The following is a 27,635-nucleotide window of genomic DNA, read 5'->3' as shown; positions in this document are numbered from 1 at the left end:
GTCAGGCACCAAGTGCCACGGGCCAGGTATTAGCCCTGAGAATCAAATACTTGTGTCTGTTTTCTGTGTCTCAGGCTTTGAACCCAAAATTTCAATGGAATATGACACTGCAAACCTGGCAGGCCTATATTTGGGGGTTCATTCTCATGCCGTCAAGCACTCTGCATGCTCTAGGACTGCTGCTCTTCTGGAGCCTGCGCTAGCCTTTATGTTTATCGTATCTGCCACACACACATCATTTTGCAATTGTTGCTGAAAGCTCCACCCCCAAGGGTTCAGTCTCTATGATAAGACAAGTACTTGTCTCTAGGTCTCATGTATTATCCTGAATTATGAGGGAATGCAGTGCAGCTCATTGAGCAACTCTAAAAAGGACCAAATAGACTATAAAAGGACTCTTTAAAAATGTGTTCCCAATTGTATTAAGACAGGTATGCCAGAATGTTCTTGGTATTTGGCTTTCTCATAGCTTGCAAAGGGATACAGTATTAATAACGATCTTAGCCTTGCTTTATAATTTGCTCTAATTTATAGCCCTTGTCCACCAAATGTAAAACGTGAACCATATGCCAATTAACGAGAAGAATAAATGGGCCAATACAGAACTGAATTAAGAATACAGTTTGATTTTTAATGGCAATACTGATAATTTGCCTTGTGAAAAATGAACCAATAAGAAGGCATAAAATCAACATATCAAATACAAAGCTTCTTTTACCGTCTTACTTTTACCTTCTGAGTTCCTTCTGAAGGAGGTGGCTCTGTCAGTTGAAGAAGGAAGGAATAGATAGAGGATGGTACTTTGGTATTCAGAAACAAAAAAAAAATTAAAAATGTTTGTGCCACCTTAAAGGCTAACTGCTATATTTTAATGTGAGCTTTCATGGATCAAGTTCACTTCTTCAGACATAAGAGTGAAACATTTTTTCAGACTTCTTCCCCCCTCTTTCCCCCATTTGTTCAACCTTTCTTTCACATTTTGTCACATTGCACAGGAAATATTTCACCCAATAGCACTGTGAGGGATGTTATGAGAAGCAAATTATAACATCTAGGAAAGTGGGAATTTTGAATCTCAAAAAGGATGTTGATTGGTTGGAACCCACTGAGGAGGGGTGTTGTTTCTTTGTTTCAGTCATTCCTTATGAATGTGAAAGCTCCTCTGTCCTTAATCTTGGGTTGTGCTGCCACTCTGGATACCTGCCTTTGTACCTACATGTTGGATCCTTTCCTTTGTTGTTTTTTATTATTTACCTTGGGGAGTATTTTTTCTTATTCCTTCAGAGGTTTTTGCTGCTGTCACTACAGCAAGCCTTCCTGTGCCAGCGTGCCTCCTTGGGATTATTTTTAGGTCCCCCATTTTCTCTTGTGATCCCCCCACATTTTAGGTCCTTTCCATTCTTGGGTTATTTTTGCTGCCTGCCTGGCCTGCTTGCTGAACTCTGAGAAGAGAAGGCATCGAGTGATGGTGGAAGAGAAATCTCCCCATATTCTCATATATTTAGTTGATGGGGCTTTGTTTTTTGCCCTTTGTTTATTTGCTTCCTTGCTTGTTTTTCCTGATTTTGGGGAAAGGGGCATGAGTTTTGTTTTGTTTTTCACCACTATGCATAGGCATGTACTTTCCCTGTGGGCGGATGTAGGTGTGTGCTTTCCCCCTTTAACTGACTTATGTTATTTGGTTAATTTGATGAATATTTATTCTGTTAAAGATTTATATTTTGGCGGGGGGTTGAGGAATTTTTTTGTGCTAGTTGACATTGGTTAGGTGAATAAATCTGTTTTGAAATAAAAACCATAGTAGTGGCTCTGACTCTTCCCTGCCATTTCTAAACTTCTGATTTTGGACTTGTTTTTGGAACAAGCCCTAAAATGAAGGCACCTACAAAAGAAAATATAATTCTGTACAATTCTTTAAAAAATAATTGCTGGATTCCATGTGCAATACAACCTTTTTGTCTCAGGAGACACACTGCAGATAAATGCTGAAATTACAAATACTTCACCAGGGGCTGATGATGGGAAACAAGTCAAGGGCAACCAATCCATCAGAATGCAAGCAAAGCCAGAAATAAAGTCTGTCAAGAATTTGGACTGACAGCCAGTTTCATTACTGTATTTGCCAAGGTTTCGAAGAATGGCCCCCAACCTGCCGCCTAATATATGTTTGCTGATTGAAATGTTGGCTTTTTTCCTTCTGTTTAGAAATAATGTCCTGCTAGCCATTGTGATCATCGTCCATTTCTACACATGTGTACAATCAAATTCCATTCACAAATTACATGTGCAGATAAACGATTCTGTTCTCATCAAAAAACACAAAGATAGAAAAAGTCATTTTTACATTTGGCATTTTAGACAACATTCTTCAGTCCCTTGGGATGTCCAGGACTGCTCTTCTATCTCCTGGAACAGCATAAATTACTGTTGTGCTGGACATCTCCAAAAATAGGGAAACCAGATGTATATGGTAGCAGAGGTAAAACCTGGAGCCAGTAATGGTGATGGGGAAGTACACAAAGGAATGTTGACCAATAAGAATTAAATAAAATAATTTGCCTTCTGCTACAGTTCTCCATGTTAGGAAAATATTAAGGCTTCAAAAAACCTGAGAGTATGCCCTATTTAGGGCATGGTTAGACTATTGAAATAAATTGGGAGCAGGAGTGGGGTTTTATAAATTGAGTTAATGTGGTTACTCACAGCAGTAGCATCAAGAGCTGTATTTGGCCTCAAATAGCAAGAAGATCCAGTCAGCTGGGAAGGGGCAAAGCTCATCCCTTGCCTATAAACTGCCTCCAAGAACATCTGTTTGTTGTTGTAAACAAGCACACCACCCATCCCACCCATGGCAGTGGTCTTACCCTTGACTCCTTAGTGTCTTCCACAACAGGCAAGCACAATATGTCTCAGTCCCAGTCCCTGCTGCTTTCGTTCACTCGCCACTCCCTGCCATTGCAGTGGGCTGGGTTGGTTTCATTGGATTTTTCCCACACAAAAGATCGCTGGGAGGGTGACAGCGTCCCCAGACTCCCTGTGTTTTATATAATTTCAAACTGGGATAACACTAGATAAGAAATGGATAGGCAAAGGAAAGGTTCAGCTTGCAAAGCATCCTGTAGCCCAAAATCCAATGGATTTGACACCATTTTGGCAAACCCTGCAGACCCCCACAAACACTGTTAACTCTAACAGAGGTGCTCACACATGCCAAAACGATTCAAAATAAGAAAACAAATGACATTCACTATTGACTTAAACTAAACAACCCCCTCACAGCTGTTTAAAATAATTCAGTTTCTGGCCAAAGAAATGTATGCCTAGCCATATGTCATGTAGTCATAAAAATGTAAATCAATTTCAAGTGTACTAAACCTGATGTAAAAATAGGGGTATCGCGACATGTAACTGCACCTTTAGATTTATTTCTGAGTAGAAGTTTTAAGAATAATCATAATCACCACCACTACTGCTACTATTACTATTACTACTACTACTATTAAGCATTATTGTTAACATTTATTCTTAGTTTGACTTTCCTTTTAAAACATTATTGTTGTTAAACTTACATGAATGACAGTGTCTTAATCTAACTGCTAATACTATCTAGAGTAGACTTATTGAGTCAGCTGGGGAAGGATTAGTCAACCACATGTAAATCCAATTAATTAAATCAATCTATATTTGTTTGGATTACTCTTCAGATTCAAGTGTAAATTACAATGGGGAAGTCCATGTTTTATGTATTTTGCTTGTGTTTCTTGATGGAATGAATTTCTGCTCAGGCAATATTGCAAGCTTTTTAATATCAAAAAGAATGGAGAAAAGAAACGTATGCTTCTCCTCTTTGAAAACGTGGTTGAGGTCTGAGTCAACATTGTTGGTCAACCAAGATTTGGAAAGGTTTTAAAATATCTAACAATACTGTGTATTATTTTATTTTATTTTTTAAAAAAAAACTCTTCCAAAACTTTGTTGGCAAACACTGACTCAGACCCCAACCACAGTTTTCAATGCAGAGAAGCAACATAGTTCGTCAGTGCTTCTGCTGTACAGGTTTTGGTGTACAATGAAAATTAATGGCGGATCCATTTAGCATATCCATTCATCACCTATGCTACATATTACCAGAGGGAATGTATAACAGAGTGTTTTGTTTTAGTTAGCTGTCTCCTCATGAGCTCATCTATTTTTCAATAGATCATCAACTGGGAAAAAATGCAGTTTGTTGATGCCCCTGTAGAATATACTTTTATAATATTAATCGGCAAGCTCACATCTGCTTTTGTTCTTCACTTTGCTTTTGTTCTTTTCTTGAACACAGGGGTACATGAGAGAGTCATTCTAACCCAGTTTTAAAATGGAGTTGCTCCAAGAACAAATATAGAAGTGTGTGTGTGTGTGTGTGTGTGTGTGTGTGTGTGTGTGTGTGTGTGTGTGTGTGTGTGTGTGTGTGTTGCTACACACCTTTAAAGTTTTTTTTTTTTAAAGAGAGAATTGCCAACAATGTTTTTATTTTTTGGCGGAACCAGGTGAAATTTCCAGGCACAGCTGCCTCTTCCAAGGGGATCAGGTCTGCCAAGATACATATGGATAGACAGATGTGAAGAGATTTTTGCAATCTAAAGAATGTATTTATCCCAATGTGTTTTTGGAAGATATTATTATAAAAATGGCATACAGTATAGCGGCAATCCTATATAAGAAGTATTCAACATTCCAGAATGGTACATGCAGAAGTCTTTGTGGAAGGCTAATCTTGAAACTGGTTGCAATAAGGATTATTCACTGCTTCTTGCACTCTCTGTGGGTCTTCTTTTGTCAATTTATATGAAAATAACATTGCATAGAGACAATCCCAGACAAGAATTCTACCAGACTTAAGAAAAATAGATATATAGGAAAAGACTTGGAAGTTATTAAGAATGATGAATAGTTTGGGGGGCTGTGTTTCTTTTTTCTTTCTTATTTGGCATCATAGTTTTAGAAAGTGTAACAAAATAGCAGGATTTTCCATGTAAACACCAAAAGTTCAGCAAATAGTAATCAGTTCTACAATCTATTCCTTCAACTTCTCTGTTCCAAAGCACTGAGTTGCCTAAGCACTGATTAAACCACCCATTGTTATTTGAAGCTAAAGCAGTCAAACACAAAACTACATTCATCTTCTTTCTCTTGTCTATCCTGAGATTTTTTCCTTATTATGTAGAGCTTTGGGGGAAAAATATCAACTTTTGCAAACCCTCCCTGTGATCTCTGTGTCTTGCAGATTGGAATCACTATAAACTTTCAATGAAAATTCAGTCTGCTCTGTAGGAGTCCCACTTTAGTTAAGAGATCTCTTGAATCCGTTAAAAGAATCTGATCAACACCAAAGCCTGTACCTATTTTGAAAATGTATTTTAAAGAAAACACAGACTTAAGTACATAGATTGGAAACACCTATTTGGAGAGACCTATGCAAGAAATGAATGGGATGTGGTGGCGCTGTGGGTTAAACCTCAGAAGCCTCTGTGCTGCAAGGTCAGAAGACCAGCAGCTATAAAATTGAATCCACACAACAGAGTGAGCTCCTGTCGCATGTCCCATCTCCTGCCAACCCAGCATTTCGAAAGCATATGAATGTGACTAGTCTAGTCATGCTGGCCACATGACCACAGAAACTGTCTACGAAGAAATGCTGGCTCTACGGCTTGGAGATAGGGATGAGCACCATGCCCTAGAGTCGGCTATGACTGGACTAAATATCAAGGAGAACCTTTACCTTTACCTATGCAAGAAATGAATTGGGAAGCTGGATAAAAGATGGAAATAAGGGCAGAATAGAAATAAAAATTTCAAAGGGTTAAATCCAATGTTCCCAACTGGAGTAGATGGATCAAAATCAGTGAGAACTGTATAAGTGGTGATTAACAAGGCATTTATTTACAAATCCTTTTTTATCTAGACCTGATTGGCTTTAACACTATTCAACAATTTTTCCTGCATTATCTGCCTTAGGACAATGGCTGTTGAAGGGTGCAAGCAGGTACTTATTTTTAGGACCACTCCTCTATTCCAAGATACTTGTAATCTGTAATCAAGAAATAATTCTTCTCCAAAATAGCCCTTTCAGACATCTAGTTAACAGTTTCATCCAAATGCATGAGCAGAGGGAGCAGGCTTAGTACCACAGCCACCATTTTAGCTCCCCGTATGTTCAGACATAGACTGGAAGACCTAAACTAGACGAACCATCCTTGTCAGTGTGTTATCTCCATTTGACCAATAATCCTTATTTTTCAGGGCTTCCGATTGCATGTGGACTTCAGAGTTCACTCTCCACACATGGAGGTGTAGAATAAAGCTACCCTGTTCCTTCTGCTCAGGTATGCAGATTAACCTGGGATGCCACAATACCCAAATAACTACTGACCAGTCTCTAATATTTCATTCTTGGGCAAGGTGCTGGAGTGGGTTGTGGCTTCTCAGCGTCAGGGGGTTCCTGGATGAGGTGGATTATTTAGCTCCCTTTCAATCTGGTTTCAGACCAGGTTATGGGATGGAGACTGTTTTGGTTGCCGTGGTGGATAACCTTTGTTGCCAGCAGTTTGGACATTAATGGCTGTGTTGTGTTATTTTGAGGGGACAGCACATTTACACTGTTATACAAACTGTATACTCACTGCTTCACATTGTAGCCAAATGTCATTTTTTTCAGTGTTGTCACATGAAAAGATATACTAAAATATTTATGAAATGTGAGGCACTGTATTCATTCTGTGGCACACTGTATGTAAATAAACCTTATCCTAAATATTCAGAGGGCAATAATCTTGTATTTTGAAAGTAACATTCGAGTTTTACACACGTGTATACTCTTTTTTTATCTGAATATCTGCCTTGCGGCACTGATGATAAACATACTTATCGTCTCCCCTTCAAGTTCTCAGATGGACTGTCTTTTGGATTAAGAGAAGACTGATTGTTTATCCTTTGCTCACAAGAGGAAAGGGGTTTGATCCGGAACACCTGCTGGAGATAACACTGAACATAAAATGGAAGACGAAACTGAGAGAAGAACTTGGGATGAATAAAAATGCAGTTACAAAGCTGTTTGCCTCCAAAACAGGGGGGAAAGCAACAATAGTAACAGAGGACCATATTTCAGTCCCATGCAATTCAGCTGGAGCTGAGCACTTTGTGGGAAGAGGACACATATTAGGCTACTGAACCATAACCTACACCAGCTGCCTATTAGCTTTTAGGTAGAGATTAAGTGAGGGAGTGAGTGCTTTGCATGGCACTCAGGAATTAATTTCCATTTGACTCAATTAATAGCTTAGCAGTTGTACATGCTAATTACCATTAATGCACTTAGACTCCAGGCTGGGCAAATGCCTTTAAATGAAAAGAAATAAACAAGCCCCTTTTTCTGTCATTGTCCTGCATTACCTTTCCCTATTTGTTTTCTTTGTGGCCCACTGTTTTCTAATCAGAATTCATCTCCAAGGGTTTCATCTCAAGTTTCAAAGACAACAGTTTTAGCTGTCCAATGTCATAGAAACACACCAACAGATTAAAAACAAGGGTTCTACATTTTCCTACCTTTTGAAGAGGAACACTTCCTGAAACATTGAAAAAAAAAGGCCAGGGCTCTTTGGGGAATCATTAAAGAATGATGTTCCACTTGTCTAAATAAGTCCATAATGTGAAAGGAGGACACCATTCACTTATGCTCCCCAGCCTCTAAGCCTAAATTGTTCTTATCTCAATCCATGCTTCCCTGAGCTGCTCTATGAAGGAAGGAAGGAAGGAAGGAAGGAAGGAAGGAAGGAAGGAAGGAAGCTGAATCAACGGAACAATCAGAAGAATGAGAAAGGTGGTTTTATAGCACAATTTCATGAGTACAGGAGAAGAAGGCAAACAGAGCTTGATCAAGCCAACAGAGTAGTTTGTTTCCCCCTTCTGTTTCCAAGAATGAGGATGGCTTATCCCCATCCCTACCCAAAGTCTGGAATGATTTAATTTGACCCATATCATTGTTGACCAAGTTCTATGTTAAATAGCACCACCTAACATTGAAAGTGGCAAGTGTGCTACAACCTATAATCAAGAACCACATTAAAGCATCTTGGCAGAGATAACACTAACAAGAGATGGGTAAGACTTTTTTACTACAGCTTCCAGAACCCACAGCCACCATAGCCCCTGAGTTTCCTGTCTCTAAACACTAAGTATAGAATATATCTTCCAAATGTCCTGCAGTGAACACAGAAGGTCTTGCAAATGTGGTGGCACCACTGGAGGCCAGATAAAACTTTTCTGTGGGTCATATTAGTTTGGCAGACTGTAAGCTAACAAGCCCCATTTCAAGAGCATCTCATGATTGAGCTAACAGAATACTGCACACACAAGAAAAGACCCAGGCTTTAGCTGCATCACTGCTGAGAGCAGTAGTCAGTAGTTATTATTTTTTGACTTCAGTTTTTTTGTAAAACAGTCATTAGAATGACTGCTTACAATGGCTGTTGTAAGGATAAATAAGGTGGCCAGGCTTAGGTTAGAAATAAAAGAGTATAAAATTTTTCTTCAACAAATTACAAGACCAACTAAGTGTGCCATGTAGGAGAATGAAGGGAAGCACTTCAAAGACACCATGAGTGAGGCACAGATGAAGGCAGAAATAAAGGTCTAAACAATATATTTGACCCTAGAAAGGAGCAGAAGGGTGTCGAATATGTCACTACGCAGTAGACAACAAAACGTCTTTAGCCAACAAGTTGAACAGGCAAGCTAAGACTGGACCATGGACAAGAAGCCATGCCTCAGCACACATCATTACTACAGAGTGGGGCTGGGACAAGACGGGCAGGTTATTGATTGAAGCATATCAGAAGGCAATTCTGACTGGTTGACTTTGCATTGAAAATCTGGTAAAAAATATTGTGACATATGACATGAAGCAAAGTGAGGAGATATCCTGAAGAGCATACCAAATAAGGGACTGTAGTTTGGAAATGCAAATATTATTCTAATTCTATTTTCTTTTGTTCTGCTTTGCACTGTAAGCTCGAGACACTTTTCAAAACACTAGACCATTGAGACATCAAGTGGTATTATTTTAAGTGTGTCAGCTGTCACTGTAATAAAGTTGAAGCTACTCCCTGCTTTTTTAACCCACCTGCCATTTTTAAAACAAAAAGTTAGATCTTTGCATAGTAATTAGTTCCCAATCTGTCACTTCTAAATAGACAAAAGAACATCAAGCAGGTTCTAAAAGTGGTGTGTGTGTGTGTGTGTGTGTGTGTGTGTGTGTGTGTGTGTGTGTGTGTGTGTGTGTGTGTGTGTGTGTGTGTGTGTGTGTGTGTGTGTGTGTGTGTGTGTGTGTGTGTGTGTGTGTGTGTGTTTAAAAACCTCTGAAACAATGAATAGCTTGTCATGCTTGATTTCTAGAAACCAGGTAGAGGAGAAATGTCATGCTTGTAAAACATAAAGTACATGACAGGTATCACTCCTTCGTCTGTTGTTTGGTTAAGGTTAGTTAAGTGTAAGGATGTGTCCTTGGAGACCAAGACAAAGATCATCTATACTATGGTACACCTGATTACTGCAGTCAGATGCGAAAGCTGGATTGTGAAGAAAGCTAACAGGAAAGCTGGATTGTGAAGAAAGCTAACTGATTCACTTGGAATGTAGTGTTGGAGGACAGCTTTAAAGATATCATGGACCACCAGAAAGGCAAATAAATGGGTGCTACATCAAATCAAACCTGAACTCTTATTTGAAACAAAAATGAGTACATCCAGGCTCATACTTTGGGAAGATCACAAGAAAACACAATTCACTGGAAAGAGACTATAAAGCTGGGGACACTTAAAGGTAGCAGGGAAAGAGGAGGACCAAATAAGAGATGGGTTGACCCAATAACGTTGACTGCAACCCTGAGTTTGTAACAGTTGAATAGGGCTGTTAAAGAGAGGACTTTTTGGAGGTCACTAATTCATAGCAGTGCCATAAGTCTGGAGTGATTTGATGGCATGTAACCACAGCAACAGCAGCAGCATGAATAAAATTAATTCTGCAACAAATGTGTCCAGTATACAACAAGGAAGACAAGTGCCAGTGGCAGCACTCCAGTTTATCCTAGTGCATTTATGCTGGTGTTGATGAGTGATAGGATTTTGGCCATTATATTTTGTAAGGCTACATGCAATGTTTGTTCTCAAGTTAGTTTTTTTCTGAAGTCAATATGCTTCACTGATACTGCTTTTATTAAATCATAAGCATGCATATTAAATTCAGCCATTGTTAAAAAATTTTGGAAGGAAGCGTTATAATCTGAGAGGCAACTGATCTGTAGCATGAGTAATAAAAGGATTATTTGAACCCATTTTTTAAACCATGATCATCATACATCTCAATTTAATAATGAATAAAATGCTGCCACACAGATATGCAAACATTTCACAGCTGAACCATGAAAAAGGAGTAATAACTGTGCAGTGCACTTTGTTTCTTTCTAAACAGTTTGGTTTATGTTTAGAATGATCTCTGCCCCTTTTGACAAGAGGTCAATATGAGGAATGGTACATTATGTGAAGATACAATGGAGGACCTTCTTGGCTGTGGCATCCTCCCCTCCCAGGATCACATTCACAAAAGCAATTTAGGACAGACAGGTAAGAAAGAGGCAAACACTGGATCATACAGAATTCAGAAGACAGAAAGACAGCAAAAGAATAAGGGAGGGGACAAAATGGGGTAAGGCACATATTAAAAAACCCCACTACTATGAACATCAGCTGTTAATTAATCTAATTAATCCTTTTACAGGAGAGATGCAGTCCACAAAAAGATGGGATATTCATATTTGTCTCCTGGGGAAGACAAATACGAATATTGTGACCACAGGTGGCCAGGCCCGCTTCACCCTCCCCCCCCCCATAACTGGGCCATCTGCTTATGGCTTGTGGAGTGGCATGAGCACCCATCCTTGTTTGTGCTATGCCAGTCGTGAGAGTAGCCTGGCTGGGGCTTCTCTGCCTCCTTCCATTGCTGATTGCTCCAACAAGGAGGGCAGGATGATAAATCTCTCCTCTTAGCTGCTGAGTGGTCAGCAGTGGAGGGAGGCAGGGAAGCCCCAGCTGGGCTACTTCCATGATTGGTGTGGCATGAATGAAGACAGGTGTGTGTGCCATACTGCATGTGGCAAATGGACAGCCTGATTCTGGGGGGGGAGGGTCAAATGGGTCCAGCCACCTGTGGTGACAATGTTTGTATTCGTCTCCCCCAGGATGAATATGGACACCCCTATCTCCAGTCCCCAGATGTTCTTGGATTTAAACTCCCAGAAGCCTTCACTACTAGCTGTGATGCCCAAGACTTCTGGGAATTGCAGTCCACAAACACCTAGGGACCCAAGATTGAGAACCACTCATCTAACCAAGCACTTGGGTCCTGGGCTTTGTTGTCACAACTGAATTGGGCAGAAGCTCATGCTTTATCTTATTTCTCTCCCAATAAGCTAGAGAAGAGTCTGGGGTTTGTCCTTGTCTTGTTCATCTAGTTTATTGGAGGAGACATAAGCTGATTGTTGCCACATTCATATATTGGGAGAAACAAACCATGACTGGCTTATTTAACTTCTCTCACAGCAAGTAAGAATGATTAGAAAGTAGGAGCCACAAGAATTTTAGTTCATCCACAAGAATCCTGGTTTACTATGATGTCTGACAGAGCCTTGCATGTGAACTACTTACATTACACACAAAGCTGCTACCTATGTACTTTCAGCTGAATATATTGGACAGAGCCAACAAACCTGATTCTTCTCCCATTCTTTCTTATTTTAGGGTTTATCCCTACAGATATGTCATGCAATGTGGAATAAACTCAATATGAAATAAATATTGGCCAAGTCAGGTTTGTGTAAATTGCAAAAGGAACCTTATAAGGTGGCGAGTGAAGAATTGTTTCCAATTTGTGGCTGTCTTCAAGGGGGGGGGGGATATGGCTCTCCAATGAGAATGTATTTGCACTATGCACTTACAGCAGTTTGAGATCACCACCATGATCTCTAGTTTGGTGGGGGACATCAAATAATCTAATTCAGAGGAATGCGCTAAAGCTTTCTAGTGTAGATTTTCAATTTCCTCAACAAACTTTAAACCCAAAGATTCTAGAGAATGGAGCGATGACAATTAAAGTGGTGTTTGTGTAGTACAGAGATAGTTGTAAATTGATGGATCATGTATAAGACAAACATTTTGAAGGGAGGAGGGAATAAAAAGACTTTCATATGCTGCTGTTTATTTGTTGTCTGAAATTGCACCTTGTGTTATTTTACTTCCTTCTGTCTGATGAGTCAGTATCTCTCTCACACACCTATTGAATCAGATGTTAAATTAGTGGGATTATCTTGTAAAATCTCCCCCCCCCTTAAAAAAATCTGAATCAAGAGGCCTGAAAAGAACCTCAAGATTAAATGAAGTTTAACTAGATTCATGAGACAGAAAACAGACACTGCGTGTGCTTTGCATTCTTGCCTGAATCGTAATCAGAGGGAGAAAAATTGTAAATGATTTCTTATGCATAGAGCTCAAGGGAGTCATCTGAATAACTTCAGGATGGGAAGAAGTCCCACCAGTGTCTTGCTTATGATTGAGGCAGGCTGTCTTGAGACAGAAGGACAGCCTCCTGAGTAAGGGTATAACAAACAGGCTCAAACCTTCTCACCCCTAACAAAAAAGGAGGTCTTGACACATAGAGACAAACGTATGGGGGAGGAGGTTTGTCTGTACTGCAGATTTTTCACTCTTGCATTGAGATCAAAAAGATCAGGGCTTTTTAATCCTCTTATCCAATTGGGGGGGGGGGTCAAATTGAGTAAGATTGGGAATATTTGTGCCAGCCCGGCATTCACACATATACGCCCAGTCAAAACAAATACTGTAGCCCTGATTGTTTCCCAAAACTGATGGGAACTGAACAGCATTTCAGAGTGTTCAAAAAAGACCTTTGGAAATGTTGGGAAAGGGAAACAGAAATGGATGGAAGATTGCAAGAAAGTCCAAAGCTGCTGAGCTTCACTGAATGATAGCTCCACATAGGCAGCCAGTGAAAACAGAGGACCTCTCCTTCATTCTCCCATTGCTGAGAGTCTAAGAAGAGTATCCTTTTGACTCGTACCCTACAGTTCTGCTCAGTTTGCTCACATGCTATGTGACTTAGGGCAGACGTTGCTTTCTTTTCTTAAAATTGATTTTTACATTGGCTTAGGACTGGGTGTATGTGGGCTTGTATTGCATGCTTCCTTTCTAAGATATCAGGCTTCCATCAATTTTAGCACTGTACAGTCTCTGTTTCTCCCCATCTCATTTTCTCAATGGGTTTGAGGGGTTTCCTTCTTCCACTTGCCACTTTTCAATAGCTGGGGTGTGGTCTTCCTCTTGCTGCTCCTGGATGAAGAGAGCTCACCACTCCCTGCTCCTCAACCTGACATTCAAGATGAAGGATACACACTCCCGAGCAGAAAACATTAGCAGCTTAAAAGGTGGAAAAATGGAACCTCTTTCTAAGCAAATGGGACAAGTAATGTGCCATGGTGAATCCTCTCTTTGGGATTTACCATACTCACTAGTTTCAGGGTGATGTGCAACAGCCCTCCTCCCACAACTTGAAGCTGTTCACATATCACCATTCAAGTGAAAGGGAATTCCAGATACTGAGAAACCCAAATAGCCCCACTAATCTAGGCCTAGACCAAGGGGGACCTTGGTTTCATCAGAACCTAGTCAAAATCTTAAAATCAGCATCCTGGTTGGATGGGGGGGGGGGTGGCTGGGTGCAGCCCTACACTGCACACACTTTATGTTTCTTCAAAGTTCCTCTTCCAAGGCAAGGCCATTATGAGCCCATCTTACTCACTCTTCTTTTAGCTAGAAAGAGTTAAGTTTACCTTTCTGTTGAACTCAATGGGACAAATGTATTTAACAGCTGGATTGTGCTTCAGACTAATAACTGTGATGTCTTTGCAGTTTCCTATATTACATATACCCTACAGCTCACTGACAAAGTCCATCCTAGAGTTCGTTTCCATCCCACTCATTAAATGATTTTTAATTTACTGGGGGAATTCCACATGCTGAAAGCAAACCACCAGCAGCTAAAACCAACTTACTTGGAAGCCCACATTTCTTCATATGGTTCAGATACTTTTTGGTTTTCAGTAAAAATAATAATGAACAATTGCCTTCAATGGAATTTGTAGACCTTATTTCAGTGCAGAGAACCTGCAGCATCGTACTCCTGTCAAAACACTGAACATTTGTTAAAAATCTGTACCAGGGCTGCTATGTGATAATAATACTGACAACTAGAAACCCCTATTGGAATTAATGGCCCAAATCCTGTTGGGAAAAAAGCACCAATGGGCAACTAAGCAACATTTTTTGCCTTGTCAGTTGCCATCCACTGTGGAACTGATTCCTCCCTGGGAAAGCTGGTCCGGGAAGTAATGACTAGCCAAGAGTGCAAACAGACTCACTTGCATGGCTATCTACTTACCTTGAAGAGAACTAGCAAGAATCTGGCCTATTTTAAAAAACAAGTGACAAGTCATCCATCCATCCATCCATCCATCCATCCATCCATCCATCCATCCATCCGTGCAGCCGTGCAGCCGTGCAGCCGTGCACCCATGCACCCATGCACCCATGCTTGCTTGCTTGCTTGCTTGCTTGCTTGCTTGCTTGCTTGCTTGCTTCCTTCCTTCCTTCCTTCCTTCCTTCCTTCCTTCCTTCCTTCGTGCTCTGAGTAAGTCTAGAAAGAGCGTTACACTATTGTAGGCTCCCCCCCCCCCGCATGGCCAGCCTAGCTACCTTTGTTTTTCAGATCTTTACAGTTGCTTTTGTCTCCTTCTGTTTCCATTCAGAAGTAGAATACAGTCTTGACACAGCCCAACACTCTCCCTGTGTAAGAGTGACAAGCCAACACTTTGTGACTAATTCAAGCCAGCACTTTGTGACTAATTCAAAACTGATTTTTAAAATGACAAGTACTAACTACAAGGGGATTGTCTGAGCAGCCCTCATGCTTCATTTGTGAACTTCATTTTTCATTCATCCTGACAGAATAAAATTGAAATCCTTATTTGTCAGGGCTCTTCGAAGACAGTGTTGATAGCAGTCTAAAACATTTCTGTTTCTAAGGCAGGGTGCTTTTAGTTTTGTTGTTGTCATTATGTCTCTTCAAATTGCAACCAAATTGTAGAGATTTGGGCTTTCAAGGTAAGTATTTAAGGAGTGGCTTTGCCAGTTCCACACCTCCAGAGGGTTTCCGTGATTGAGCAGAGATTTGAATCCAGGCCTTCTGAGTCCTAATTTGTCACTCTATTCATTACACCACACTGGTTATCTGTGCTTTACATTGTCCAGATTTAATTATGGGGCATTTTAATTACGGTGCAATGGCAACATCTCTGATAATGTCCCAAAAGGTGTGTTTCAATTACTCTACCATTTGCTGTCTCCTTCCCTTTCTAACTCAGCATCCAAAGTGGATACAAGATATTATAAAGTCTTCTTACAGGCACTGGAAAACTTTTTCTAGCAACTGCCTCCATCCCTTTCTTTGCCTGCTGCTATTGATTGCCAGGCTGTTACAGCAGATTTCTGTGCTTCCTCCAAAGACCTTCCACGATGAATTCAGACTCTGTTAGAGAAGGAGAATGTAACATGAGCTATGCTCAGTTGTCAGTTCTATTGAACACCCAAGTCTGCCTTGGCAGGAACTAGTTGTTCCCCACAGTGATCTATCAGCTTTTGCCTCCTTGGCTCCTAACAGTGAAAGTTTACAGAAATGTGTCTGGAAAGCCAAAAACTACCATAGCCTGTTGTTTCATCTCAGAAGGATCAGCCCAAATCTCAGTTTTTCACCTTAAATTCTGCATGCACAGGAATTACACACACACACGTTCCAAAGATACATGGTACTTCCACTTATTTTGGACTGCAACTCTCAAAATGAACCAGGTATTTTATAGAGGAGGCCTCATTGGGCTTCTCATCCTTTATATTTACCATTAGGAAGAAGAGGAAATTGGGAGTAGCAAGGCTGCAGAGAGCCCCAAGAGTCACTGTCTCATTAATTTGTATAGAAGCCAACTCTCAAAAAACTACCCATCCCATGATGGTAGGTATGGGACAGGATGTAGCTCCCAAAATACTGAGCTCCTGGATTTCACCCATTCACCAGCTGGCACCATCTTTGATGCCTATATTCCAGCAACAGGTCCAGCAAAACTGACATGTCTCCACCAGTTAATTCACCTGAATGAGAGCGCCACTGCTGGATGACTCCCAGTCTCCTACTCATGAAGCAAAGAAAGTGCATTGTACTGTAGAAGGGAGAGGGCTCTCCTTTTTTAAAGAGGTCCTTAAAATGAGTCTGGATGGCCATTTGTATGACAGACTGTGGATTTCCTGTGCTGGCAGAAGCTAGACTAGATAAACCTTGGGATCCCATCTATGATCCCATGATTCCTTGTCCATTATTTTCATTCTGTTGTTTGCTTGTTTTTGTGAAAATAGACTTCTCATAAAAGTACAAGTACACTACAGCTATAACTGCAGCAATCCTTCACAGAGAAGGATACGTAACACTTCTGGAAATGGGCAGGAGGCAGCTCTCAATTCAGGGTCCAGAGGTCTCTGGTAGTGCATGTCCTTTTAAACAAAAGTCACAGGCTTAGCCCTGTGATGTCTGTGGTGAGCTTCGGCCATCATGAGAGGAACTACAGCATGCTAGATGATGCCATGCTTTAACTTGGGGGAATTTCATGCATCTACAGAGAATTTTCCATAAAATTCCCCTGTGTTACAAAAAATATGTATTACCGGTGCATTTTTTTTCTTTCCACTTTAGTTAGGGTCCGGTGCTGATGCCAGCCCAAAGCAATAACATTTCCCCCTTTCTCCAAGCCTTTTCTTCCTTGTCACTACAAGAAATGGTAAAATAGCCTGCTGGGTGAGCAGGATGTTTCAAGTCTTACAAAGATAGAATGTTGTTGTTGTTGTTGTTGTTGTTGTTGTTGTTGTTGTTGTTGTTGTTGTTGTTGTTGTTGTTGTTGTTGTTGTTGTTGTGCTGCACAGGGCACAAAAGCAGCTGAATCAGAGGGATGGTCAAATGGTTAAAAATAGATTTAACTTGTCACACACTAAGAGCCAACACATTTGTCACCAACAGGCAACGCACTCTGTAACTGTATATTTCCGAAAAAAACTTCTAAATGGGGATTGAATGGTGTCATGAAACAAAGCAGATTGTCTGCACAATTGCTTTTTTTCCCCAATAAACAGGAGTAAGAAATCCACCAGAAAATGGTGGCTACTTCAAACAGGGGATACAACGCTTCTGGTCTGTCCTAATGGGCTGCAGGTTTTCGTACCTGATGTCCTACCAATCATTGTCAAAGAACATGAGTCCCACCATAAGAGAAACAAAAAGCACATCTTCCCTTGAGAAGGGCATTTCAGCATTTATAGGTAGGTTATTACAGAGAGACAGACTGTCTGTCTGTAGCTTGTTAACATATTTTGTATTTATTGTAACTTGGTTGGCAAGGAAACAAAATGTTGATGGGTGTGAGGACCCCTAACATGCTTGCAAATTTACAATTAGCATCCCAAAATGTCACAGATGTATTATCCATAGGGGGTGGGGTCAGTAGGGGACAGCAGAGATGCTTGTGGGAGGATATGGGTGATAAGGGAGCTGAGTTTGTAGTGTTCTAGCTATACCACCTCTGTGTTCATTTATGGTTCATCTCCCACTAGCAGAAAAGCACTAGTCTATTTGAAATCTGAATGTCAATCCTTACTTTAGTTTAACAGTTTGCATCCTGTGCAATTGGGCTGCAGCATTTCTAAAAAAAGTCGTATTAAAGGGCTAGAGGTCAACTTTTAAAAATGTACCCCAAATCCAGAAAAATTCTGGCCCAGGCAAAGCATATTCTAAACCAATGTTTCCCAACCTTGGGTCACCAGATGTTCTTGGACTAAATCTCCCAGAAGCCTTTGCAAGCTGTGCTGGCCAGGATTTCTGGGAGTTATAGTCCAAGAAAATTTGGGGACCCAAGGTTGGGAACCATTGCTCTAGACCCTGGTGGCAAGGTAGCTTGCTGGTAGGTATTTCCATATAGCATGCAGGTACAACACTCACTAGTTAATGACCCAGTTCTAAAAAAGATATTCATTACTAATCACAAAGGGAAGTAGATTTCCTAATATATAAGTGCCAAGGACTACAAGTTTGTTCTTAACAGGTTCCCTCCTGTGGAATTGATATGGCTGAGAACTCAAAGTTGCTAAATCCACACATTTGTCGTGAAGAAATACATGTGAGTGGAGTGCAAATATTGTAACTCAATGAATAAAACATGACATTCTTTTCTTTTTTTAAGATAGGTAAAGATTTTTGTTCCTGTGCTTTGTATTCATTATGCAAATCAACCTAATTGTTGATACGGACAGGGACTTTAGCTTCCGTGTTAGTTGTGGAATGTTTTATATGGTGCTGCTAGGAAACAGAGGTTAAAACATGTCAAGAATAATAACATCGCAGCTAGCGAAAAATGAATTCAGCCATGCAGCTGGTACAAGTTGAATTTATTTCTGTATGAAGGCATGGGGCTTACAAGGCTAAAGAGGCATATTGCACTCTTACATCTTCATAGGTTCCTAGTCAGATTTGAGGATTTGATCTTACGGCAATAATAGAACTGTTTGTCTCCTGAAAAGTGAACCATCAGTTACAGTTAGCAACCTTTGTGGTGTGCTTAAAGTGAAATTTCAAGGTGAATTTTGGAGGTCCCTGCATAGGAAAAACCTACAAATAAAGTTTAAGGAGCCAAAATCCTAGAGAAGACAGATTTGTCCACAGTGATGCATGCCTTAATTATCTCCCAGTTAGATTATTCCAGTTTTCTCAATGAGGCCTGTCGTGGAAAAACATAACGAAGCCATGGCTCGTGCAAAATGTGATCTTGAACCAACGGCACTGGTAACCATTTTACTTCTGAGCTCAACTGACAATATTGTTCTTGATTTATAACATCCAAAATAGTTTGGAGCCAGGATATAAAATCATAGAATCATGAAGTTGTAGGGGGCCTATAAGGCCATCATTTCAAACCCCTTGCTCAGTGCAGGAATACAAATTAAAGGATATCTGCCAGGTAGTTGCCTAAATTTTTCTTGAGTTCCTCCAGTGCATAATCATCACCCTGAGTTCAAATCTGTAGCCACTGTGTATCCAGCTAACAGTTGTTATATCAAGCCCACACCTAGTTAACTTGCTAATCAGAATGTCATGGAGCACTTATCCTGTATGCATATATGCCTGGAACTTGAGATTCTCAACTGTGACATGTTAGATGTCCCAAAGACCTAAGAGACTACACTAGTGTATGTTTTCATTCATTGGATAGTACCTTCCTTTGGGAGTCCCAATGAGCAGGAAAATGATACAGGGACTTTAAAATAGATAAATAAAGCTAATGATATCTCTTGCAGTTTGATGAGGAGTATTATATACAACTTTGTCCCAACTCTGCAGAGTGCATCAATGCAGACTGCTAACCAAACTCTGTAGTAGAGGCTGGCTGTCCATTGCCTAGGGATATTTGAAGAATTCATTCTCTCATATGAACGGACTAATCCACTCCTCCCAGACTAATGTACAATTGAAACTTTATTATTCTGAATTTTATACTTCTCTAAATTTTGTGAGCCAGGCACATATACTTACCACTTGAAAAAGTTGTCCAGCAAATGAGAGAAAGACTAGTTATCAGAGATGAAACCAGTTATGTCCTTTTATTGACATTTGTATCTGGGAACTGCCTGTGTTTAGATCTGCTTCCCTTTCTGTATTTTGCTTCTCATCTCCTGTTGTTCCCTATCAACATCGCTGTGTCAAAAACTGCATATTTGGTGAGAGGCAAAAGGCCTGGTTCCAACCTGAATGCCACTCTGTTCCTAGAAGCTATATCTGCTCCAGAAAGTATCTAAAAGGTTAGGATGCCTGGAGGAAGAAGGCATTTACATTACTGAGGACTAAAGACAGAAAGCAATTCCATAGCTAGAGGGAATCCCGAAGTCAGTGAAGTCTGCTGACAGATGAGAACCTTAGGGACTTGGCAATGGCTTTATCAAGCTGAAGTCAGCATTTTCTGCCCAAAGGAGAAGCCAGTATCACACCAGCAGAAGGACAAGTGGCAAAACAGATCCTCAAGAACTAGTGTAGATGTCTATGGAATACAAAGCACCTCTTGAAGAAACCTAAGTATCCAGTGCAGAGTCAAAACATGGAAAGAAAAGTATCATGATCCCTCAGTTTTGACTATAATATTCAAGGACTGTCTTTCAGAGCACAAGAGTATATTATGCCTTTTAAGGCAAAGTCTCAAGGAAAGGTCACCTGTTCTTGATACCTGCCGTAACCCCTTAAAAAAAATCTCTCTAACCCCTTGGAACAAAAACAGGCTTCTAAAATTCTGGGAAGAACTTTCATGGACAGAAAAAAAAATTCTTCTGCAGACAGACAAGGCAGGAGACTGGGGCAATCAGCTTTTTCCCCCCAATCTGCCTTTTCACACAAAGATTTTACACACAAGACAAACAACTGAGCAAAGCTAAAGTCTGCCGTTTTAACAGGTGTATGTACAGTGTGTATCTATGTTCAATGCAATGTGTCAGTGTGGGATAAATCAATGTCTGTCCTTTTCTCTCCACATAGAAACAACTGAGATTGGGCTTTCACACTGCAGCTCTAAGAAGTCAGCTCAGGGCCCCCAGTTCCCACATTTTCTTTATCTAACAATATGGAAAGGAAGGACAGGGATTGCAGCACTCACTGCACATCTCTGCTTTCATAGCAGTATTTTAAGGCTCTGTTCCTTCTGCTCCACCACCTACAGTATACATGCCACTGCCACCCCACAAAAGAGATCTGAAGATCAAACTGACTGTTAACTATGTAACTGCTAGTTTTGTTCTTTAGTACTTTTCACTGAAAAGTAACTGTAAGGGACCTGATGTAGATCAGGTCTCCATTGGTGGGCAGTAGGTGAACTTTAGCTCTTTGCCCAGTGCTTGCAATTTAATTTGCAATTTGTTATCTTTTAGACAATGCAGATTGTAAAGGGATGGAGAAACACATCCAGAGTTGGATCAGGTTAAAATCTGCTTGTCCTATGATCAGCCACTTGGAGGATCTGTGGGTTAACTTCCTGTCCTTGGGACTCTCCAGGGATCAAAGGGACTTTAAAAAACACCAGCACTTGGAAAGAAACTATAAATTGCCAGAAATACACTAGACTTTCTCTTCAATACACCATACTTCTAAAATCCCTGAACTGCTAGTAGTACTCTGCCCTCAGAATAAAACTGAGCATCCACACTATAATTTTCACATTGGTTCCTGTTATATGTTTTCGAGGAGCAAGAAAATCTTAAAAGCTTTTGAAGTACTGTTTCATCAGTTGAAGGGAACACAGTTTTCTTTGCCAAGACAGAATAAAACACATCAGTAATTATCACCAGAATTTCACTGAAATGGATGATATTCTAAAAATATACTGGTAAACATGACAATTCTCAGCACTTTCTAACTTGCAATAGCTATAAAAAAATTTACTGGACCAGCTTTGCTCAGTTGTAGATTTCTTCAAGTAGATCATGGATGCCAAATCTGAAGATGTTGGCTGAACCAGTTTCATTTCTAAGAAGAACTGAATTTTGAAGAATATAATGGCAGAAATCTTTTTTTCTCCCCATCTGCCTGAGCAAAAGGAGCATTCTTAATCCCCATATCACTCTAAAATTCTCTATCTCTCTTTCTGCAACAAGCCTATTCAGATGTTAAAAGAGAGAGATGGGTTAATGTGTGAACAGAAGAGGAATTCTAGCCCCACACCCTGCCTGTTTCTATCTCCATATCAAGAAGGATGGTGTGAAAGGCTGGTAGTCTAATACAAGTGGAACTTCTCCATGAGATTAGGAACTCTGATATTTCAGCATTCCTAATCGGAACAGAAGCAAGTCACAGGTAGCAGAAGCTTCCCTTTCCAGATTGCCTCTCTTCCCTAGGGAGACACCAAGAGGCCGTAGACTGCTAAGACTTTCGCCTTGCTCACACTTTCAAATTAACTCTCAATCTCCAAATATAGCTAGAGAGAGCAAAACCAAGTCAGAGAACAGCATTTAAAATATATTATAATGGAATAATAAAGCATTGCTGCAATTTGAGTAACTTACTAAATGCCAGTCAGTGAGCTGAGTGGCTGTAGGGTGATTTGCACTACATTGCTTATCCAGGCTTACCATATGGGGCTTCCTGTTATCTATGACCAAGCAATAGCATTAATGAGCCTGAACACAGACACATACATCATTATAGTAAGAAATAAACACTGTCAAAATTACCCTTCTCAAAAAGGACTGTGCTTCTTGAGAAGAGCTCACATCTTAAGACTTCATCCATGATATTAGCTGAAATTTGCAAAAGACCTTAAGGCTACAATTTTATACACACATACAGTATCTGGAAGTGTGCCCCACTGAACTTGTTTCTGAGTAGGCATGCATAGGATTACAATTGCACACCACAAAACAAAAGGTAACAGAATTCCTTGACTTAATTGGATTGCACTGTGTGAAATGAATGTTCCAGGAAAGTAAATTGACTGTTTCTGTGACAGGCCTTCAAAATCTTTAGAATAATCTGTTTATTACAGGTTTCAAGAAAAAATAAAACTAGAGATAGGGGAGGATTTCATTTGGCCTTCATATGTAAGCAAACTAACCTAATTTGCATTTCTAGGCGAAAATGTAGATAGACACAGAATTATCTCTCAGATTGTGATATAGCTCAAAAGATTCACGTCTTAGGGAACATGGCATGCAAAAATGGATATATTACTGAGGTGAATATAAAATATGCATCCATTAAGGAAAATTGCATTCAAAATGCGTTTATTAGGGGAAACTGCTCACTAGTGTGGATGCAACTAAAATGCACAGACTAGACAGAGACCAGCTCTTCATCATCCTCATATAAGACAAACCCATATTGTCAAGAAAGTACCATGCTGACAGGGGAAAGTACATCAAGGCAGATCTTCCAGAAGCAGCTCCTTTTCCTAAGCATTTTCTGTTTCATGAAGCATCGTGTCTAGACATCATATCTATACAGAGCTTAGATAGAAAAGTGACTGCACCATGGAAAAGCTTGAGACCGTTAATCAGTTCAATCAGCCTTATTAAGGTGAAATCATTACATAACAGTCAAACTAAAAGCAGTCATAAATGGGCAGACAACGAGACATCAGTATCTATTTTCAGAAAAGTTAACTCACAATTAAATGAAAGCAGAATGTGGATCTGGAATTCATCAGAAAATACTGGCTAGGGTTTTGGTCACCCTAATACAATGTTCTGACACTGAAGATATATCCCAAAACCGCTCAGTGTTTTCTCTCATTTGTCCTCCACTTTTCCTTGTGGCAGGTTTATATTTTTCTTCTGCGCTGAAGACCATGGGAGGGAGGAATAATGAATTCCATTTTCCGTGCCAATGTCCACATCTTTTTTGTTTGCACCCAAGAAAAGAACTGGATGGCCATTAGCCAGGAAGCCATAGAAAGCAAGCTGCAGATACAGTAAGGTGGTTTATCACTGCAGCAGCTGGAAACAGGAAGCTATTATACGCATTACCGTTGGTAGCACACTGATAATTACTACAAAGTAGTCTCAGAAGAACAATAATTTGTAAATACTTGCACTGTTTTTTTGTTATTGTTTATCATGGGCCTGTTACATGATGAACCAGGACTGTGTAAAGCTTCTTTGGTCTGTCAGGCAATGAATAGTGACAAGGGATGGAACAAAACAGTGTTGGTTTCGATTCTCTCTGAAATGATCAATTTTGCTCCTCCTGAGACTCACTGTCAAACAAAGTGTACCTGGGCTTCAGAAATCTGCACTGTGGAAAGACAGCGGGAATGTTTCAGAGAAAATAAGAATAGTAAATAAAATCCTACATAAGTCTTAAAAATGGGAATGGTTAAAATGCACATGAAAAATATGAACAAGCAGAATCAACAGGAAAAATGCGTACAAGACGTGTTTGCAAATAAATGAGTATGTTAGAAAAAAATGCATATGATTTTTTAAAGCAGGGTAAAAACAACAACTCACACTGCTTCACAAGGAATAGGATAGGAATGTCAGTGGAACCCAGAAAAATATACTGATACAGTGGTGCCCCGCATAGCGACGTTAATCCGTTCCAGAATTAAGGTCGCTATCCGGATTCTTCGCTATGCAGGGGGGAACCCTCTCCCCCCAGCTGGGCAGCGCTGGCTTCAGAGTGACCACCCAGTAAGTCTCCACCACGGTCGCTCCAAAGCCCTCTCCCCCCAGCTGGGCGGCGCTGGCTTCGGAGCGACCGCCTGGTAAGCCTCCACCACGGTCGCTCCAAAGCCCTCTCCCCCCAGCTGGGCGGCGCTGGCTTCGGAGCGACTGCCTGGTAAGCCTCCACCGTCGTCGCTCATAGCCCTCTCCCCCCAGCTGGGCGGCGCTGGCTTCGGAGCAACTACCTGGTAAGCCTCCACCACAGTCGTTCCGAAGCCTTCTCCCCCCAGCTGGGTGGCACTGGCTTCGGAGCGACCACCCGGTAAGCCTCCACCACAGTCGCTCCGAAGCGCCCACTGGTCAGCTGGGGGAAAATGGGGCCTGTGGGGAAAAATTGCAAAGCGATTTTTCCCCATAGGAAACATCGCAATGCGATCGCTTTTGCAATCGCAAAATCCGCATTGCTATGTGGATTCGTCATTAAACGGGCTGCTCGTTATACGAGGCATCACTGTATAGATATATTTCTATCACAGTGAATACAGCCTATAAACCAGGGCACAGGCTGATCCCTGCAACTTGGAAAGTTGTACTCATTTCTTTGACTGCAACCTTAGTTGAAAAATTCCCCTTGTACTTTCTATTTTTTAAAAAATTGTGGGGATAAGAGGGATGCTGGAGGCAAACATGCCAAAACTGATCCCTCAAAATTAACCCTCTAAGAGCGCACAAGGGATTTTTTGAAATAATTTTTTACAATTACATAATAGGGGGGTATATGGGGGTGTGGAGGAACAGCATTTGTATCCCTGGGAATTCATATGGCTCAAGGGCCATATGTTGCTCATCCCTACCCTTAATGATCTGAAATTTGCCTACTCCTTCATTTTGTATTTTAACATTGTGAAAGCTTCTTTTGGTGCACATCTTGACTACCAACTATCATTAATGATTAATCTTTTTTAAAGATCAGTTTTCCTTCTTTCAGGGAAAACATATACCCATGATATATATTCCACAGGCAGGACTTGGAAGTGAGCTATTTCAAATAACAATGTTGCCTGTAATGTGCTACATTTAGGGGCAACAAAGGCATAAGAACATTATTTTTGCACAATTAATATAATGACTAGTAATTTCATTACTTCTTTAGCGTAATAAGGAACAGTCATTAGTTGCTTAAAAATATGAGAGAGTCATTTTGGGGAACTGTTGAATTTTATCTTATATTTTGCAAATAGTAACAATAAAGCTGCGTAAAAATGCATTGCTAACACAATACTTTGAAAAAGTGAGTAATGTTTACTTCCTGATGGGGGTGAAGTGGTGGAGTTCCAAGCTCTGCTCCTAGGATAGTATTTCTCAAGTATTTGAGAGAACATATTTCACATCATTTTGTTGTCCGAAGAACCCTTGAGAACCTGCTTTGGGATATCTCCATGTTAGAGACATTTTAGGTCATGTTGTAGCACAGTTGATTCACGCAGGTCAATTAACAAGCTTGCTGGATTCCATAATTGGCCTGCGTGAATGCAGAACATAAATATACCTAATATTAGTCTGTATACACAAAGCATGGGAAGAGCTTCATGGATGATGAAAACATGTCTAACATGGCTGAATATAGAAGTGTGGGATTCCATCATGACACTAAATGCCTGAAATCCTGTTGCTTAGTGTAGTAAATTGCACTACAGTAGACCCATTGATCAGTGAGGATTTGATGAGTCAACTACTCTATAAGTTCCAATGATTCAAATGGGCTTACTCTAGTTACAACCGATGCTAACATAAGTTGCAACTAGAGGAAGCTAAAATCAACTAAAATCAACAGGATGTATGGGGGAATTGAGTCACTAAACCTCCAAAGATTCAGTGGGCCTACTGTAGTACAACTTACTACACTAACCAATAGGCCTTCAATCATCGAATATAAAAGCTTTGCATTGAAGTCCATCATTACCTAGAATGTTACTGGAACAGCAGTGTCCTAGCATCCCAATCACATGAATCTGCATTTTTGAGTAAAGTTAATTAACTCCAATTAATTGAGCACTGTTGTATCATGTAATGCTGAAGAACAATTTCAAGGAATTCAAAAGCATTGGGAAAACACCTTGGATACCTTTTGTGTGTTATTTGCTCCTCTTTCCCAAAAGGACCAAAATAAGATAAATGGTACAGTTAAAACAACTATACACAAACTTACACTTAGATGAAGCTGGTTCGTCCACTGGCCGATAATTTTGTATTCTGTACTTCGGTTGGTTATTTGATACTGGAAGATATCATAACGTCCAGGTGCATCTCCATTTTCATTGAAAACAACAGGTGTCCCAGCGCTGCCTATAAAAGATCATAACAAAACTCTTACCCAGCAATTTCAGATTTTGTGGGGTTTTTTCCCTCCAAAATCAAACTGTGTTCTCGAAATCAAAATGTGCTTGGAAAAGAGGATGCTGAGACAATCACTTCATAATGACACATGATGACCATAGTGATTTAACCTCCCATGCCTGAACACATCCATTACTTTCCATGGGGTTTCTGCAACAGGCATACCTTGTCCCAGACAGACATGTGCGCTAAGGCAATGGGTAGCAATAAACATTGCTGCAGTGGGATCATATCACTCCCAGTGCAACATCAAGAAACAAAAAAGAGAAGAAACCTGAATAATATTCCATCCTGAAGACAAGAGAGGCACACCCTGCCTTTTTGATCACCACCAAATCATTAAAAAAAGATCAGAAACTGCTAGCCTATAACTTGTTCCTTCAGATAAGTAATGCGAGGCACTGAGTGTTCACTGGCTGATGATCTGGAGGCCTACAGTTCAAATAAAATAATTGGTCTCTGTTGTTCAAACTGGCTATAAAGCAGGGGTGGACAACTTTGAAGGGTCTGAGGCCACACATGCCCGTCTTCTGGAGGTCCGCTCACCAACAACTCCCTACTCCTGGGCCTAAAATATCCCAAGAGCTGCCTTGTGCCCCTTAAGCAGCAAGGATGGAATTCTGGGGTCGGGACAGGGGGAGGTTCTTGAGCTATTTTAGGCGCCAAAGAGGAAGACCTCAGAAGTTACTTCTCAGTCTGAAACAGCTTGTGGCATGAGGGGTTGGCATGTATGAGGGCTTTTTTTTGTCAAAAAGGGTTTTTTTTAAAAAAAAAATGGAGGAAACTCTTGGAAATGGATGGATGCTGCATTTTGCCCACCTCTTCTCTAGAGGCCTCCTCTCT

At 40.5% G+C, this 27,635-nt stretch overlaps 1 protein-coding gene across 10 annotated transcripts in view; it reads right to left on the bottom strand.

Moving 5' to 3' along the window:
- GRM8 (glutamate metabotropic receptor 8) overlaps window positions 1-27,635 on the bottom strand; it is a 643,193-nt gene that overhangs the window by 112,641 nt on the left and 502,917 nt on the right. For 9 of the 10 annotated variants that reach the window (XR_012087423.2, XM_078376738.1, XM_078376737.1 and 6 more), the window contains one exon: window positions 26,605-26,741. Coding sequence is in view for 9 of the 10 variants with exons in the window: in XM_078376738.1 (XP_078232864.1) it covers window positions 26,605-26,741 (137 nt within the window). In the remaining variant the exon portion in view is untranslated. Of the gene's footprint in view, window positions 1-19,349; window positions 24,025-26,604; window positions 26,742-27,635 lie in introns of those variants that run through there. The other variant, XM_073000567.2, reaches the window with a different exon arrangement.

Source organism: Pogona vitticeps, chromosome 5 (assembly GCF_051106095.1).
Source record: "Pogona vitticeps strain Pit_001003342236 chromosome 5, PviZW2.1, whole genome shotgun sequence".
NCBI classification, from domain to species: Eukaryota; Metazoa; Chordata; class Lepidosauria; order Squamata; family Agamidae; genus Pogona; species Pogona vitticeps.
This window is presented reverse-complemented; position numbering and strand designations above follow the sequence as displayed.